This window comes from Talpa occidentalis, unplaced genomic scaffold, assembly GCF_014898055.3.
Source record: "Talpa occidentalis isolate TD23 unplaced genomic scaffold, MPIMG_talOcc4v2.1 talOcc4.1241, whole genome shotgun sequence".
Classification (NCBI taxonomy): domain Eukaryota; kingdom Metazoa; phylum Chordata; class Mammalia; order Eulipotyphla; family Talpidae; genus Talpa; species Talpa occidentalis.
In genome coordinates this window covers 1-19,539 of record NW_023601259.1, presented here as the reverse complement: position 1 = coordinate 19,539, position 19,539 = coordinate 1, and the positions used below count along the sequence as shown (strand labels likewise).

At 41.8% G+C, this 19,539-nt stretch overlaps 1 protein-coding gene across 1 annotated transcript; it reads left to right on the top strand.

Moving 5' to 3' along the window:
* Nucleotides 1-1,690: 1,690 nt before the first annotated feature.
* Nucleotides 1,691-18,082, top strand: LOC119242616 (titin-like; the record flags this gene model as incomplete). The annotated part of the gene is given in 6 exon segments (XM_037508147.2): nucleotides 1,691-2,151; nucleotides 2,154-8,880; nucleotides 11,281-11,352; nucleotides 15,513-15,584; nucleotides 17,314-17,385; nucleotides 18,003-18,082. Coding segments are annotated over 6 exon segments (7,414 nt in total), but the record flags the coding sequence as incomplete, so codon positions are not given.
* Nucleotides 18,083-19,539: the final 1,457 nt, after the last annotated feature.

Genomic DNA, 19,539 nt, shown 5'->3' with positions numbered 1-19,539 from the left:
TATTAGTTTGCTACATATGGGATATTTAAAGGGGGGGAGCAAAAAAATGTATTTCATGTTATTGAGAGATTGAGGCTACACTTTTTATTATTTAGCTCACCCCAATGTTGCAAAGTTTGCTTTGAAAGGAAGAAAGTAAAGGAAGAGAAGGTGGTTACATTCTGAAAAAGGATTTTGTGTGTATGTGCAAAATAATGTTTTAATTCAACTTAAATCAAAGCACTCAAGGAAACTTCAAACTTATCCAAACTTAGGTTCTAAGAATGCTAACTTACTATGAAATGTCAGAGGAAGGGATACAGTACTAATGCTAAAGATTTCAAAAACCTGATTATAACAATGATCATCTGAAAACGAGGCCAGTCTTTGAATCAATTCCATTTAAAAGCCATTACTGGGCCTCCCTGGTGGCACAAGGGGTTAAGCTGCAACCTATGAAGCTATCCACAGCCACTGCAGCAGGAGTTTGCTCCCCGGCCAGGGAGCTACCCACATGGCACAGCAGACCCTTCCTGCCATGCCCGCTGCTCCCCTCAGTAGTGTATTTCAGTTAATCTGCCTGTTCTGTTCCCCACTCTGTCTCTGGTGAATTCTCTCACCCCCCACATCTCTGGCCGGTACCCCAGTTCTTGTATGCATAAATGAATAAATCTTTAAAAAGAAAAGAAAAGCCATTACTATGTGCCACACGCTGGGAATAGGTGAAGCCCCTTTACTCTTGGAGTTTGCATTCATTGGTATGTCAGCCAATAAGCAAGACTAAAATAATTATAAAAGGGCTGTGAAGGAAGTAAACTGGATGCTAATTACAGTATTTCAAGAAAATGATTTAATATGCTGACTTTAATATCCTGAGTGTCCTCATGTGTCCATGCAGGGCAGACTTCTGAAAAGTGGCATTTTTACTTCTTCTAAATTGCTGTGTTGAGCCAGGATGAGATGGGGCAAGTTTCCCCATGCCAGTGTAAAAGGGCTAGTCACTAGATCTCATATGCTCTCTTCCAGAGTGAATTGCTCACTTCCCAAAAACCCTCCTACAGAAATTGTGGAGTCCTCACTGTCTCAGTGGTAATCCTTATCTAATAGTGAATAAATGATCAGATATTGATACTGAGTGTTTAGAAGAAATGGAAACATTTCAGAGTAACTGGAAAATATCTCCCCCGCCCCACCCTGCCCACCCCACCCTAACTCATGCTCATTTTTCAGGTCAACTACTTCTCTTGGAAGGGACATGGCCCAGGAGAGGAAGAATGTCTTTCAGATTTCAGCTTCGAAGGGGAAGAGTTCAGAGTGCCCAAACTGGACCAACACTTTTGAATTTCCCAGGATACCAGACTGTATGGCTCCCTCGGGGAGCTCTGTGCCCCCATCTCACACTTGCATGTCCTTTAATCTCCCGGTGGGCTGTTGTTAGTGCCGGGCCCCCCACGTATGCAGTCCAAGTCCTGCCTCTCTATGAAGGGGAGAGGGAGCCGTGCTGTAAGTAGGTGTCGTCTTTGCAGGGGGAAGGAAGGCTTGTGCTTTGGTGATTCTGGAGAAAGGGCTCGCTCTGATGGTGCAGAACTTATCTTGGCCCGAGCCTAATAAAGGCGGCGTAAATAAAGGTGTCATAAACAAAGGGTGGGGCGTGGGGGGGGGAGGGGCGCGCGCTTGCTAAGTGCGCTGGCATCACGGGGCTGCCTTAACGGTTGGGCTCCCGCTCAGGGCGCCGGCGCCCCACTGGCCTGGGTCGCTGCGCCCCGTAGCCTCCGCATGTCATGTCCCGGCTGCGCCTCTGGGCTCCACGGCTCCTCCTCACGTGGCAACCGTTGTGGCTGCTGTTGCAGGCAGCTCCGGAGTTGGCCCTGGACCCAGTCCAGCTGACCTCCGACCCCCCAGGGCCTATCAAGCCCTGGTCTTCGCACTCCTCTGATCTCCCACCTGAATCTCCACAAGCGCTTACACCCCCGGCAGAGCCAGGGGGCTTTAATTACCCGGAATCCACCGCTCCAGCCCAGATGTTGGCCCCTCCTCAGGAATTGACTGGGACTTTAGTTCCATTCCTGGTCACAGATTCAGTCGGAGAGCCGTCGCCAGGACCAAAGCAGTTTGCTGTTTCACATCAGGAGGTGAATAATCAAAGGGCCCCAGAAGTGATTCCAGTGTCAAGTTGGATCAGAATCTGGCCCTCACTCTGTCGCCTCGACTCAAAAGTAAGATTCTGACTGTAGCTCTAGATCAGCCAAAAGATCACCATTCATATGAAATACCTGTTCCATCTCTAGATAGTCAGAGTTCAAAACCAACAAGATATATTTTCTCACCTACAATTCTGAAGAGAGATGTAGCTGAGCATCCAAGATTTAACAAAGTTGTTAGAACTCCAGGCCAGCTTCCAAAAACACCTCATCATGTGCCTCAAAGGTTGCAGGACGATTATCTAGATTCTGGTATGGACATCATGTATCCTGAGGATAACCAACCTGTAGATGAAAGGGGAGACCCAGAACCACGTCCAGAGCCTCAGGATGTTGAACTTTCATCCCAGCAAGAGGCCCCTGTTGAGCAATCACAGACTCCTGAGGAGGATGAATCTTTTTCACCCCAGGCTCAACATCCAGAGTCCTCTGATGAGGTAGAATCACTTCAGCAGGAGTCATCATCTCCCAAGGTTGTTAAGCTATTTTCAAATTCTGCAACCACACAGCATGCCCCAGCTGCACCTCCAGAGTCTTCTGAGGAATTGGAACTATCTTCAGTTGAAGAGGGTGCCCCAGATGAGCCTTCAGATTCCCCTGAAGAGGATGAACTTTTATCAGACCAGCAGGATGCTCTAGCTCAACCTACTGAGGACCCTGAGGAAGTAGAATCTTCTCCAACCACTCAGGAAGCCACTATTCAGCCTCCGGGGCCATCTACAGAGGTTGAAGCTCAACCATTATCACCTGATGAAGAAAATGTTCCATCTCCAAGTCAGAATGAAGCTCAACCCTTACACTTACCCGGTGTCACTGTTAAACCTGTGGCTGTTACCATAACTCCAGAAGTCACTGATGAGGTTGTACCAACTGAGCAGGAAGCACAGGCTCAGCTTCCAGAAAGCCCTGAGGGAGTTGAAACTTCCCCAGACCAGGAGGAAGCCCCAGAGCAGCAGGAAACTCCATCTAAGCCTGTAGAGGCTCCCGAGGAGGTGGAGCCTCCTCCAAACCCTCAGGAGGACCTGGCTCAGCCTCTGGAATCATCTACAGAGGTAGGAGATCAACCATTAGCACCCAATGAGGAAGATGTTTCATCTCCAAGTGAAAATGAAGCTCAGCCCCCAAACTTGCCCAATGTCACCATTAAGCCTATGGTTGTGACTGTTACTGTAGCTCCAGAGGTCACTAATGAGGATGCACCAGCCCAGCAGGAGGCACAGGCTCAGCCTCCAGAAAGTCCTGAGGAGGTTGAACCTTCCCCAATCCAGCAGGAAGCTCCAGCTCAGCCTACAGAGGCTCCTGGGGAAGTGGGACCTGCTCCAAATCCTCAGGAGACCCCTGCCCAGTCTCCAGAATCATCTACAGAGGTTGGAGCTCAGCCATCAGCACATCAAGAGGAAAATGGTCCATCTCCAACTCAGAATGAAGCTCAACCCTCACATTTGCCCAATGACACTGTTAAGCCTGTGGTTGTGACTGTTTATATAACTCCAGGGGTCACTAGTGAGGTTGCACCAACCCAGCAGGAGGCACAGGCTCAGCCTCCAGCAAGCCCTGAGGAGGTCGAACCTCCCCCAGTCCAGCAGGAAGTTCCAGCTCAGCCTGTAGAGGTTCCTGAGGAAGTGGAACCTGCTCCAAACCCTCAGGAAGCCCTGGCTCAGCCTCTGGAAGCATCTACTGAGGTTGGAGTTCAACCATCACCTGATGAGGGAAATGTTCCATCTCCAAGTGAAAATGAAGCTCAGCCCTCAAACTGGCCCAATGTCACCAGTAAGCCCCTGGTTGTGACTGTTACTGTAGCTCCAGAGGTCACTAGTGAGGTTGCACCAGCCCAGCAGGAGGCACAGGCTCAGCCTCCAGAAAGCCCTGAGGAGGTCAAACTTTCCCCAATCCAGCAGGAAGCTCCAGCTCAGCTTGTGGAGGCTCCTAAGGAAGTGGAACCTGCTCAGAACTCTCAGGAGGCCCTGGCTCAGCCTCCAGAAGCATCTACAGAGGTTGGAGTGCAGCCATCAGCACCTGATGAGGGAAATGTTCCATCTCCAACTCAGAATGAAGCTCAGTCCTCAAACTTGCCCAATGTCACTGTTAAGCCTGTGGTTGTGACTGTTTACATAACTCCAGGGGTCACTAGTGAGGTTGCACCAACCCAGCAGGAGGCACAGGCTCAGCCTCCAGAAAGCCCTGGGGTGGTCGAACCTCCCCCAGTCCAGCAGGAAGCTTCAGCTCAGCCTGTAGAGGCTTCTGAGGAGGTGGGACCTGCTCCAAACCCTCAGGAGGCCCCAGCTCAGCCTCTGGGAGCATCTACAGAGGTTGGAGTTCAACCATCAGCATCTGATGAGGCAAAAGTTTCATCTCCAAGTGAAAAAGAAGCTCAATCCTCAAACTTGCCCAATGTCACCATTAAGCCCATGGTTGTAACTGTTGCCATAACTCCAGAGGTCACTAGTGAGGTTGCACCAACCCAGCAGGAAACACAGGCCCAGCCTCCAAGAAGCCCTGGGGTGGTCGAACCTCCCCCAGTTCAGCAGGAAGCTCTAGCTCAGCCCGTAGAGGCTCCTGAGGAAGCGGAACCTGCTCCAAACCCTCAGGAGGCCCCGGCTCAGCCTCCGGAAGCATCTACAGAGGTTGGAGTTCAACCATCAGCACCTGATGAGGGAAATGTTCCATCTCCAAGTGAAAAAGAAGCTCATCCCTCAAACTTGCCCAATGTCACCGTTAAGCCCATGGTTGTGACTGTTACCATAACTCCAGAAGTCACTAGGGAGGTTGAAACTTTTCCAGCCCATGAAGAGGCCCCAGCTCAACCTGCACAACCCTCTGAAAAGGTGGAACCTCCAGTCCAGCAAGAGGTTCCAACTGAGTTTCCACAGTATACCAACGAATTAACTCAAATGCCAGCAAGAAATAAGGAGGTAACTCAAAATATAACTCGGCATCAAACTCATTCAAACTTGCCCACTATTACACTTACCGTATTGTCAGAACCTAGTAAAAATGCAGCCCAGCAGGAGGCCCCACCTCAGCCTCCTGAGCACCTTGAGGAGACAGAACCTTCTCTGTCCCAGCAGAATGCCTCAGCTAAGCCACCAGAATCTCCTGGGGAGGTTAAGCCTTTAAGTGAGCAGGAGCACCAAGATCAAACTTATGAGCCTTCTGGGGAAGTTGAATCTTCTCCAATCCAGCAGGATCATGAGGTAGCTTCACCAGGTTACCATCATGGTCAGCATTCAAACTTAACCAATGCCACTGTCAAACCTCCAAAAGTTCGGGTTACTATAACAGTGGAACCCACTACAGAGGTAGGACCTTCTCCAATTCAGCATGAGGCTCAGCCTTCAGTGCCACTTAATTATATGGAAACTTCATCCCAACAAGAGGCCCCAGCCCAGCTTCCACAGACCCCTGAGAAGGTTGAACCTTCTCCAACTCAACAGGAGACCCCAGTTCAGACATCAGAACTCGCTAATGAAATTGTAGTTCATGCCCCAAAGCATGTGAAGGCAGTTTCTACAAGTCAGGATCAAGCTCAGCTTCCAACATTGCCCAGTGTCACTGTCAAGCCTGTGTCTTTGGTACTTACCATAACTCCAGACCTCCCTTATGAGGTTGAAACTCCACCCCAACAAGAGGCCCCAGATAAGCTTGAAATGTCCTCTGAACAGTTGGAACCTTTGTCAGTCCAACAAGAAGTGCCACGTCAGCGTCCAGGCCTCTCTGCAACAGTTGAACCTTATTCAAGCCAACAGGATGACTCAGCTCTGCCTCAAGTAGGTGTAGAACTTTCTCCAGTTCAGCAGGAGGGCCCAACTCAACATCCAGAGCCCAGTGAGGGGGCCAGATCTCCAGACCTCCAAGGCCCACCTGTAGAGTCCCTTATGAATATTGTAGCTCAACCTAGAAGTGAAGCTCAGCATCCAGCGTTTCCTAAATTCATAGTCAAACCCATGGTTCTGATGGTTCCTGCAACTTCAGAGCCCATTAAGGAAGCTAACAATTCACCACCACATCAGGATGATCCTGCTAAACCTCCATCTCCCCCTGAACAATCTCAACCCCTTTCCCAATCTCCAGAGTCCTCTGAAAACATTGAGTCTTCCCCAGGCCAACAAGAGGCCATAGCTCAGACTCTAGATTCCCCTCAAAACACAGGAGAATTTTCTGTCCAACAGGAGCCCCCAGATGAGCCATCAGAGCCCCCTACACAGATTGAACTATCTACAGCTGAGCAGGAAGGGTCAGTTCATCCTCCAAAGCCCACTGCAGAGGTCAAACTTTCAACCGAGCAGGAGGCCCCATCTCATCCTCCAGTCCCCCAGGCGAACCCAGCTGTATCTTCTGAACCTCCTGATAAGTCTCTATCCCAGCAAGAAACCCCATATCAGCTTCCAGAACCTCCCAAGAAAGTAGAATCTTCTCTAACTCAACTGCAGGGCCTATCTCAGCTCCCTGAGAATGTCGAACCATCTCTAGTCCAGAAGGAAGCTCCAGCTCAATCTCAGCCACATAATGAGGCAGAAGACTCTCCAGCTCCCCAAGGGCCCTCAGTTCAGCTTCCAGAGACCCCTAAAAATGTAGAATTCTCTCCAGATCTGCAAGATTCTTCTACTCTGTCTTCAGAGCCCAATACAGAGATGGAAGCTCTGGAGTTTCCAACTCCTCCGGAGCCTGCTAATGAGGTAGAAACTCCTCTAGCTCAGCAGGCCCCAGTTCAACCAGTCCATGATGAAGTTGCAATTCCACTTTCAGGACTGGATCAAACTCAGCATTCAAACTTGCCCCATGTCACTGTTAAACCTTTTAACCTAGAGCTTAGCATAACCCTAGGACCTACTATGAAGGCAGAACATTCTACAATCCTCCAGCAGAATATACCTCCCATATACCCTAAAGTGACACTTCCATATGCAGAGCAGGTCCAGGCTCAGAATCTAACCTTGAGTGAAGTCACAGTACATCCTTCAGACTTGGAACTTAGCATAACCTCAGAACCCAATAAGGAGGTTGAAATTTCTCCAGCCATGGAGGAGACTACAACTCAATTTCCAGATTCACAATCTCCAGTCCATAGTGAAGCAGTTCCATCTCCAGAACAGGATCAAGCTCAGAATTCAATGTTGCACAATGTCACACTTTCTCCTTTGAACAAGCCATTTACCATAACTCTAGAACATCCTACGAAGACTGAATATTCTACAACCCCACAGAAGACGACAACTTCTCCAGAGAACCCTGAGGTGACACTTCCACATCTAGACCATATTCAGGCTCAGCATCCAATCTTGAGTGAAGTCACTGTTCAACCTGTAGACCTGGAATTTACCATAACTCCAGAACCCAGTAAGGAAATTGAACTTTCTCCACCTGTGCAGGAAATCCCCAGTCAGCCTCCAGAGCCACTTAAGGATGTTATTGTATCTCAGTCTCCAGTATACCAGGAGGCAACAGTTCCAACACCAAATCAGGATCAAGTTCAGCATCCATTGTCACCCAATGTCACAGTTCAACCTTTGGATCTGGGGCTCCCCATAACTCCAGAACATACTACAGAGGCTGAACACTCTATAGTCCTGCAACAGACTACAGCTCCTCCAAAGCAACCTGACGTGACACTCCGACAACCAGAGCAGGTCCAGAGTCAGCATACAACAGTTCAACCTACGAATTTGGAAATTACCACAACTACAGGATCCAATGCAGAGGTTGAACCTTCTCCAATTATGCAGGAAACAGCTTACCCTCCAGAGCCTTCTAAAGAAGTAGTTGAGCAGCCATTCCTTCAGGAGGTGACATTTCGCCCTCCAGAGCCTTTTAAAGAAGTAGTTGAGCAGCCATTCCTTCAGGAGGTGACATTTCACCCTCCAGAGCCTTCTAAAGAAGTAGTTGAGCAGCCATTCCTTCAGGAGATGACAGTTCCAACTTCAGGTCAAGATCAAGGTCAGCATTCTACTTCATACCATATCACAGATCATCCTTTGGACCTGGGACTCCCCATAACTCCAGAACATACTACAGAGGCTGAACCCTCTATAGTCCTGCAACAGACTACAGCTCCTCCAAAGCAACCTGATGTGACACTTCCACAACCAGAGCAGGTTCAGAGTCAGCATACAACAGTTCAACCAACGAATCTGGAAATTACCACAACTGCAGGATCCAATGTAGAGGTTGAATCTTCTCCAATCACGCAAGAGACTTCAGCTCACTCTCCAAAGCCACCTAAAGAAGTTGTGGTTGAGCAGCCATTCACTCAGGAAGTGACTGTTTCAACTTCAAGTAAAGATCAAGGTCAGCATTCTACTTCACACCATGCCACAGATAATCATTTGAACCTGGGGCTCACTGTAACTCCAGAGCATACTATCAAAGCTGAACATTCTACTGTCCTAAAGAATATTATAACTCCTCAGAGTCAACAATCAAACCAAGGCACATTTCTACCTGTGGACATGGTAACTCAGCAACAAGAATCAGCTGAGACAGTTCTTTCCCTTGCAACAGCTCTGGATTTATATGATCAAGGAAAGGGACACATGAATTTTACTAATCAACCAGGACGGAATGCCACCACACACATCAACATATGTGAACTCTGTACCTGCAAAGATGAGACACTTTCATGTGCTGGTCTCAGCCCAAAGCAGAGACTCCGCAGAGTGCCTGTGCCAGAGCTACACACCTACAACGGCACCTTCACCACCTTGTAAGGATCCCCTCTCATTTGTTTTCCTCCTTCCTGCTGACTTGGCAACCTTTCCTTAAGCTCTTTCTGGGCCTTCCTACTTTCCCCAACCCACACTGACTGACTGTTTTAACTGTTCTTTATTCTCCTCATTATTATTCTCCCTTCTGCAGTCTTTTATTTGTAATTGCTCTTACTCGTATTTCCTCACCCATTTTTTAGCCCCATCATTTCATTCCTTAACTTTTACTTTCCTCCCATTTTTGCTCCTTCCTCTTTATACCAAGATTCCCCTCTCCCCATTTTATTGGGGGCAATACAGCCAAGTGGTTAAGAGTAGAGAGTCTGGAGCCAGACTGCATGGGTCTGAACCCAGATCTGTCATTTATTAGCTTATGACTCATCTGTAAAATGGAGATTATGATAACTATCAGCTTATAGGATCTTTGTGGGATTTGAATGAGCTCATTAATACCTGTAAATCACTTATGTCAATGCCTTACATAAGAAAAAATATGTATATACCTAATATATATGTATTAGCTATTATTATTATGTGACCCCCTCAATTATATTCAGAATTCATCTTTGTTCCCTGACTTCTATATGTGGCACCTATTTTATGCCCAACCCAAGGCTAAGTACTGTGGGAGCAACAGGTATGATATTGTCTCCAAAACATGACAGTGATAGGTCAGAAGAAGGGACCACGTCCATAAAGGAAGTGCTAGAAGAGATAAAGACCGTGGGTGTCGTTAATTCACTAGAGTCTGTAATCAGTGGAGTGCGGAGATCAGGGAAGCTGCATAGAGGAACTAAAACTTTAGCTGGGACTTACAGAATAACTGTGATTTGTTAAATCAAAAGCAAAGCTGTAGGAATGATCAGGATTTAATAAACCAATTAAGTTGTAAGGAAGTGGGTTATGAAGTAATGAAAAATGATTATGAAAAATCTTGAGTATCATCTAAAGGGGTTTGAAAGTTACATTATGAGACATGGAGAACCATTGAAAGTTTTCAAGTAAGACAAAAGATGAAAACAAGGGAGTGGCGGATCCTATATTTCTCAAATGCAAACAGTGATATAAACCAACATTACCTCAATAAATTAAAACAAAAAGGGGGAATTTTTTAAGAATTTATTAGTAGCGTGATCTAGAAAAGAAAGCTTGAATCAAGGAAACCAGTAGAATGCTCTGGCAAAATCTAGGAGTAAAGTGAGAAAAGGCTGAGTCAGAGTGGTTGTGATAGGAATGGACAGGAAATCCCGAAAGTACTACACGGGGAGAGCCAAAAGGAGTTAGTAACTGACTAGAGTCAGGGAAAAGGAAAGAAAAATCACATGACTCAAAGGTTCCTATTCTGGATGATGACAGTGTTGGTGGTGTAAATAGTGGAAATACAGCAATTGGGAAAAACAGCCTGTTCAAAGATGAATTGAGTTTTAGGCATTTCTGTTGGTGAGCGTAAAGCAGCCAGAAGACTTCTGGTTGAGTAGAAATGTCTACTGAGCACATGGGCAGACAGGTATCCATTCTGTTTTATTTTTGGACCCTCTGAAAAATATGTACATAAACTGAATAGGTAAACTGTTGCTGAGGAAAGAGAACACAAAGCTGAAGATTGAAAGTCATCCTCCCACTTAGCTGTTGAAGCCAACTTCAGACATTTGACTACTGCTTTTAAACATGTAATTTAAGGGGCCATTTCTCAGTGTTGCAAAATATCACAGAAGTATACAAGGTAAAATGTGAAAATTCCACCCCTCCCTACTAACCCCCATAAGATCATTCCTCTTAGCGTTTCGGAATGTGTGTCCTTCCTTGCAGTCTCTTTCCTTTGCGTTTTTTCCCATCAAGACAATACTTGGCTCCTTACTCAGTGATTTGTCCTTTTCATTATGCAATGTGAAGATATTTCCACATTAGTCCCTCTGATTTTTAATTGCCCTTATCCTCCTAACACCTGGAGAGACTTCAACAGCTGGCACTGAGCCAAAGCATTGGCGTTACATGGCATAGGGTTTCTTTATTTGCTCATAATGATAAATTTTTGCCATTTTTCTGTCAAATTGTTTATCATTTTCTCATTGTTTTATAGCAAGAGTTATTTTAAACTCATAGGTAATTTGGGGGATTACATTCAAATTTACTGGTATTATCTTGTGTACGCAAGAAATTGGACAGATAGGGAAGTTCAGCTTCTGAAGAGAGGCCTTGTTGTGCCATCGGCCCCACATCATGTCTGCATTAACTGTGCAAACTGAGAAACTGATAGCTGTGAAATTAGAAAGCTGAGGTTTTCGGCATTTGAACATTCCTCCCAAGGTTGCCATGATTTTTTCACTCTGTGAAAGATGATTCATTCTGTCCATTCTTTTCCTGCCTATTGAAGGATATGAACTGTGTTTCTTCTACAGAAATTTCCAAGGAAACTCTATTTCTTACATTGATGAAAATATATGGAACTCATACCGTTGGGCTGAGAAACTGTGAGTATATTCTCTCCAATTATGAATACAAAAAAACTAACTGCATTGTAAAATCCTTCGCCCAGAATTTTGAGTACCTCTGAGAAAAGATGTTTATCCCTCCATATCTAAAATCAACCTCTATTGATTATAATTCTGTTTATTTTAAAAATTAAATTTTGTGGCCTCTCTTCAGAATAAGCCAACTTATTTTCCATTATAAGAGTAATACATGGTTATAGTCTCAATGAAAATGACAAGGAAATAACATTTATAGTGAAAACTTTCTACCCCATTGCCCCATTCCTGCTATCCTTGGGTTTAGTACATATCCTTCCAGACCTTTCTCATTACATTTGCATATGTATCTATAGATAGAAAAATAGGCTTGCTGTGATTTTCTTATCTTTTTTTAAAACATAAATGGTAACCTCCTGCAATTTAATTATTTCACTTCATCGTATGTCTTAGATTTCTTTCATTCCCTGTACAAAAAGGGTTACCTCATCCATTTAAACTTCTATATAATACTCTATAGTGTGGATATATCACAGTTTAATAATTTCTCTAATGATGGATGTTTAGATTATGTCCACTTTTCTTATTACATGCTGCAACACGCAGCTTTGTACATGCATCTTTGTGAGCACAGGTAGGTATGTCTGTGGAATAGATGCCTAGAAATGGAATTGTTGGATTGAAAGCAATGTACTTATAAAATCTTAATTGCTCTCAAATAAATGTGCCAATTTACACTCCTGTCAACATGCCCTGACACTTTCGTCACTGAACGTTCCCTATTTTTTGATTGATCTGTTGAGTGAATAAAGGGGATCCCATCTGAATTTGAATTTTTCTGATTACTCGTGAATTTAAATATCTTTATATGGTCATTGAACATTTGTACTTCTATTTTTTTAAATTGGATTTTTTTTAAAGATTTATTTATTTATATAAGCCCTGGGATAAAGGCCACAGGCGCGGGAGAGTGAGAATTCACCACAGAGCGGGGAGTAGAACAGGCAGAAGGACCAAAATACACTGCTGAGGGGAGCAGCGGGCGACACAGGAGAGGTCTGCGCGCCATGTGGGAATCTCCCTGGATGACCAGGAACTGAGCCGGCGCTGCAGAGGCTGTGGACAGCTTCATAGTGCGGCGCTCAACCCACTGCGCCACCAGGGAGGCCCCTTCTCTGGATTGTTTGTCCTTTGCCTGTTTTTCTGTATTGTCCTTTTAATTGTAGAAAAAGTCAGTTTAGACACATGAGTAATTTGGGGGAAAAAAATTACATTGGTCTGTTAACTTATTGGCAAGGGAAAAAATGAGAATTGGGCCATTGTTTTTCAACTTGTGACTTTCTTAAAAATTGTGTATCATTTATATTTCCCATCTGGTATCTAACTTAGAGATTTTATTTTCCAAATTCATAAGAAAATGAAAGTCATTAGGAGTGGTGAGGGGTGGGTAGGCTGAGGAACAGGGTAGAGGAAAACTTTAGATTGTGTGCTACATACATTTGGAATCTTGAGCCATATGAATATATAAAATTCATTAAAAAATAGAAATTGAAGTTTTAAAGTTAATGTTTATAAAACATATATTTGGGAGTTTATACCTAAAACACGAGCCTGGTGAAGTTTCAAGATTTCTAGGTTTGGGGCCTCCCTGGTGGCGCAGCAGTTGAGCGCTGGGCTGTGAAGCTGCCCACAGCCTCTGCAGTGCCCTTTGATCCCTGGCCGTCAGGCGAGGGTTCCACATGGCGTGCAGACCTCTCCTGCCGCCCACTGCTCCCCTCAGCAGTGTACTTCAGTCCCCCTGCCTGTTCTGCTCCCCGCTCTGGCTCTCTCCCCTCCCACGCTTCTGACTGTACCCAGTGCTTTATAAATAAATAAATAAATCTTTTTAAAAAAAAAGATTTCTAGGTTTGAGATTTATTTATACCTGTATGACAGAGGTTTCTAAATTAGGGTGCCATAGTCCCCCAGGGCAGGGTTTAACTTTTATTTTTCCCATACTATAGATCTTTTTGGTGATCCCTAGAAGCTTATATTCTTGGGATAATGCATTTAAATGCATAATAACTTAAAATGTATAGGAAACTAAATATATTGAAATATAGTTTTCAAAATATATTTTTAAATACTGTGATAAGTAAAAAATATAATAGTAAATCTTCTCTTAACACAATAACAAGATACAGTGGTAGGTCTATATAAAATATGAACCACCTTGTAACTTTAAAGTTGTGATGAGAATAAATGAGTTTGTGATACCTACAACAAACATATGAAAATATGTGATTTCTATTGGAAACCAGATGAACTGTACTGCTAATCTACTGTGGCCTTCCATCTACATTCACGATGGAAGGAAGTGTGTTTGAAGTTGTGAAAATAGTGATTTAATTTTATTTCCCATCTAAGTTTGGTGCCCTGAATTCTATGGATGCTCACCTAAAAGGATGACCCACAAATGGAAATTGGACACACATCTTTGCATGTATTCAAAAAGCGCAGTTTTCTAGGAAAGGGCCCATAGCTTTTATGAAATTCTTATAGGGTTATTGTCTCAAAAGATTGAATCACAAATGTAGGAGAGAAGAAAGACATTTCTTGTCCTCTAAATCTCTACTTATCTTCCTGAGTGATAATAAGTGATTTGTTTTAAATGAGAGCAGTATATCTGAAAATTGATGATCTGTAACTTTCTGAGATCATTCAACACATATTTACGGAATACCTACTAGGTGTCAAGAGCTGTTCTCTGTGTTAGGGATATAGACCCAAGAACAAAATGACCAAGATCCCATCTCTCAAGAGTTTACAAATAATCTTGAGTTGATTCATTCCTATGAATCATAAGTGATTCATCTTTGTAGGTGAAATTCTGTTTCTGTTTCAAGAAAAGGCATGAAATGAGCTCCTGGAGCTTCTATTCCTGGTTGATTTCCCTGAAAATAAGGAAGAGGTGGGAGGTGCTTTTGGTGGCTAATCAGGGAGCACATACCCTATTCCTTTCTAACACCAATTGGTCCTACCTGGGGGAAGACATCTTTTGCTGTCTCATCCAAGAAGGAAGCATATGGGGTTGATGTGCTGCCCACTAGGGTTCCTACTACACTATCCTAGCCAGTCATCCTGTAGTTAACTCCAGATCATTTCTGGTAAGAAAGCAATTGTTGGAGATGTTCCCATGCTTTGAGCTAAAGATGTTTTTTTATATTTTTTCTATCATTCTTAGGGATTTTTGGTGGAGGTGGGAAAGGGAGAGACTTGGCATGTTTCAGTCTGTAACTTGACAGCACAGCTTCTTAGGAAAAGAGTTTCATCCCCCTGTTACATCCTAGAGAAACTAAGGCAAATATGTACCGGGCTACAAGTGCAAGAATGTTCCTAGCAACATGTTGTAGTAACAAAAACCTGAAAGAATCTTGCAATCCATCAACAATAGAATGAGTACAGCAGATACTACTCACTAGAAACATAATACAAGCTACATAAAAATCTTAAATTTTCTGGTAGCCTCTTAAAAATGAAAGTAAGTAATAAACAGATGGAAAAATGTTAATATATTTTATTAATTTATATCCAAAATATTTCAATATATAATTTATATGCATTAATAATATATTATTACATTATGAAGGAAAATGCTAATGAGTTTACATTTTTTTCCATACTATTGAAATTTCAATATGGTTACTTAATTTTTTGTCAAAAATAATTGATCTGTATTTAGATTTCATAACATTTACAGTTGAAAAAGTAGCATCACCTACCTAAATTGTTGCAAATACACTTAAAATTTCCAGTAACTGCATCAAGTTTCCATTTTTAAATTAACTATTTAAATATTTTAAATAAAGTAAATTAAGCTTTCCAGTCATACTGGTAACTTTAAAGATACTCAGTAGCTACATGTAGCTAAACATGCAATAGTAGGCAGTGAAATGAACCAACCTTAGCTAATGCAATAGTATAATTAATTTGCAAAATGCTGATGAAAGCAGCATAGAAAACCACATACATGATTTCATTTATATGAAGTTCAAGAAGAAGCAAAACTAAACTATGTTGTTTATGGCTGACAGATGATAAGGAAAAGTAGTAATTTATCCTGTTGTAGTAATTATTGTGTAGTGAATTGATTTGGATCCAGAAATAATCTTTTCATTTTTCAGAATTATCAGTGAAAATCATTTGACTGAATTACACAAGGATTCATTTGAAGGCCTGCTATCCCTCCAGTATTTGTAAGTTAGTTAATCATCTTTATTTATGAGTTTTAGTTATATTTATAAAATAATTAAGGGATTCAAATTAGATAATCTTTATACTTTCTCCCAGTAATAAAATTCTACAATTGTGTCAGTCTGTGTAGGGTCTTAGCCGATCTCTAGCATTAAATAATTCCTATGCATTTTCGGTTTTTTTAATTATATAAACAAGATATTGATAGAAAAAGCTTCAGTTATAGAGGAAAACAGTGTTGAAATCTGAGCAACTAGAGACAGCCATATGAACCTTGTTATGTAACTGTTTATAAACCATCTGCTTATATTTATGTTCATATTTGACCCACGGGTCAAATCCAGTCCATGGTTCATTTTTATATTGCTCATAAGTTAAGAATGGTTTTTATATTTTTAAAAGTCTGTAAGTGAAAATAAACAGAGACTATACAACTGAGATCATGTATGACCTGCAAAGCCTGAAATATTTACTATCTGCCCATTACAGAAAAGATTTGGAAAAAAAAATATTTGCCTAGTAAAATGAGAAGAATTAAAGTTAACCTCAAATTATTACCTATGGGACCAGAAAATATAGAACACCTTAATTTGAATGCCAGAATTTATCAATTTAAATTAACAAATATTAAAATTTGACTGAGCAGATGTATCATATAAATGGTACTATTAAGAACATATTAAGTTACTAAGTGAGCAGACTGGTGTTAAGAATTTTAATGCAGGAATTGTCATGCCAGTATTAAAAGTAATGTTTATATAGATGCTTAACTGGTATAGTTAGAAATGTTTATAGCCTGACTATCATGTCATCACAAAGGTGTTCTAGGACAGACTCTACCCACAACTACAGATTCCCTGGCTGAGTACAAAGCCCCCCCCCCACCATGACTGATTCAGTCATTTCACAGGAGGGCTAAGAATATGCATCTTCACTAAGTTCCCAAGTGATGCTGGTATTTGAGAACTGCTTCCGGAGAGTTAATCTGGTGAATGTGTAAGCATGGATTAGAAAGGAAGAGTCTAGAGATGACACCCATCTAGGTGAAAAGTGAGGGACTAAGCTGGACTCAATAGAAATACCAGAGTCAACTATAGTCAAAGGTAATAGATGTTTAAAATAGAAATCTAGTACCTGTTGTTTTCTGTTGTTCTACTACTGTGCAACTGAAACAATGAAGTTCATGTGCTATTAAGGCAATGCAAAACCAAAACATGAATTTCTATTAATATAATAGAAAGTATAATTCTGAATTAGTTCAAAGTTATGTATAAATTAGAGGGGTTTCAAGTTATGTGACAGGTTGTCTTTTATTTCTTCTGGTATTGAAATGACCTTAGAAAAATATCACTAAACAAGGAAGGTGTATAAATGTGAGAATTTTCCCTTTAATATTAGAAATAATAATTACATATAGAGATAAAAACTTTGAGCTTATAGAATTTGATGGGAACATAAAAGATCATATAATCAATTCTTCTACTATCAGGAAAGATGACCTCCAAAATTTATCAATATCTATAGTTATATATTTTATTTATGAAGACTATGAAAGTGGGAGAGGTGAGACAGGGTTCAGGGCTCTGGAAGTTTTAAATTTTAGTTCCTAAGGTTTAGAGTTTAGAGAAAAGTTACTCATTCAGTATTATCATTCTGACCTCTTCTAGTTATTCCTACTAATTAGATATCTAGTAGCTAATTGAGGCAATACTTTCCTTTTACTTTTCCTAGAGATTTATCCTGCAATAAAATACAGTCTATTGAAAGGCGTACATTTGAACCACTACCTTTCTTGCAGTTTGTGTAAGTTATAAATATAACTTCATTATATCTGGGATGTTTATAAAAGTTAATTATAAACATTGTTATTCATTTTTAAATATTAAAATTTTATTAATAGACAGCTACTAAAATTATGTAGCAATTTTTTTGTCTCTAACAAAGATTGTGTGTGAAATTATTACACAGGTCAGGGTGAATTATTCTAGAACAATAGTTTCAAGCAGGGTGACTTAGTTCCCAGGTAACATTTGGCAATGTCTTATCAGAACTGTAGATAATGATACTGGCACCTAGTGGGCAGAAGGAGAGATGCTGCAAAAACATCCTAGAATGCATAAAACAGCTGTCCCGTAACAGGGATTACCCAGGCCAAAATATCAACAGTGCTGAAGTCGTGAAACTCTGTTCTAGAGAAATAAGATCACTTACAAAGTATTATTGAGCATTTACTATCTTGTATCTACTGCACCAATGTATAAACATGAAAGTATAAGTCATAAGCAAATATCTTCCACCATGAGATTTCTTAGTGCATGGAGAAAGTATTGAGGTTATACTTCATCACATATAACTTAGAATTACTGCCAAAGAATACATGTTTTGAAAGAATATCAATTTTTTTCTTCTTTTTTTTGTAGAAATCTTGGTTGCAACTTACTCACAGAACTGAGCTTTGGAACGTTTCAGGCCTGGCATGGAATGCAGTTTTACATAAGCTGTAAGTGAAGTAGACACTGAATACATGTGAAAAACTATGTGTAGAAATATCATACCACTGATGGTTATCTGAGGGTAAATACAATGTGATTCTGAAAATTATGTCTTAAGATTCATTCATTTTTTTCAAATGAGGAAACTAAGGTACAAAGAGGCCAGGGATTGGCTTGTATATGGCATGCTTTGCTTTCCCTCATGCTGCTCTGGGCATGATCAACAAAAGGCACCAGAGTGGCACTGACATGGGAATCCGAGCGATGGCTACTATAATATGTGTATGGTCCTGGAAATTTCCATTTTTAATTTAACTTTGATTCCTACTCATGTGTAAAGTTCTTATATGTATGCAACATAGAGCTACAAAGAATTAAGTTTAGCATAAAGCTCTCCAAGGAACAGGTATGGATCCTTCCTTTGCCATCAGTTTCTTTGACATGACAAAGCAGAAAGAATTCATGAAAACCTGCCACAGGACCCTTTTCTCCCAAATCACCAAGAACATTTTTTCAAAAAGTGAATTATCTCTGAGCAATAGAAGTGTCTGTGGTATGGAATTCATAAAGAAAATACATTGCTGTAGCTTAATCCCACATACTTTCATCCCTTTCAACTAAAAAATTCTGTGATTTCTGATACAAGCAAATCATTGTGGGTATATTCAGTGATTTGGCTTGACAAGGACTTTAGTCCAAAGGTGAGGATCTACTTAGACCTGACTTGGAAAAGACGGTCTTACTGTCTTGTGGTTCAGATATCCAGTTTCACAGTTCACTAAAGATTACATGAAGGTGTTTAGGGTGTCTCCGGAAGCTGGACTAACAGTTTCTGCAGAGGCCCATCTGATGCCTCCCCTTCCACTCACTAATTTGCTGATGCCTTCTTTGGAAAAAGAATACTGACAATCAGTTTTCCTTTCCCAAGGACATATTAGCTTCCTCCACCAAGAAATTTTAGTAACATCAATGTGCTGTCTTAATCTCATTATCTTTATTAAGCATTTTATAACACCAAGAGTCTTTTATAGGAAGCTATGTTTCAGTGTAGCTATGTAGGCAACACAAGAAAAAAGTTGCCAAAAAAAATTGTGGAATCACTATGGTAAAAATTAATGAATTCATTCAAAAATTCTTTTTTTTTAAATTTTTTATATACAAGAACGGGGTATAGTCAGAGTCGTGGGAGGGTGAGAGAATTCACCAGAGACAGAGCGGGGAGCAGAACAGGCAGACAGGACCGAAGACACTGCGGAGGGGAGCAGCAGGCAAGGCAGGAGAGGTTGCCGTGCCATATGGGTTTCTCTCTGGCTGGTGGGGAATCTAACCTGCCCTGCAGAGGCTGCAGACAGCTTCACAGCGCGGTGCTCAACCTGCTGCGCCAACAGGGAGGCCCCCCCATTCAAAAATCTTGCTGAGTAACATTGCCCCTGTGTATCAGCACTTGTACAAAGTGTTGATACAA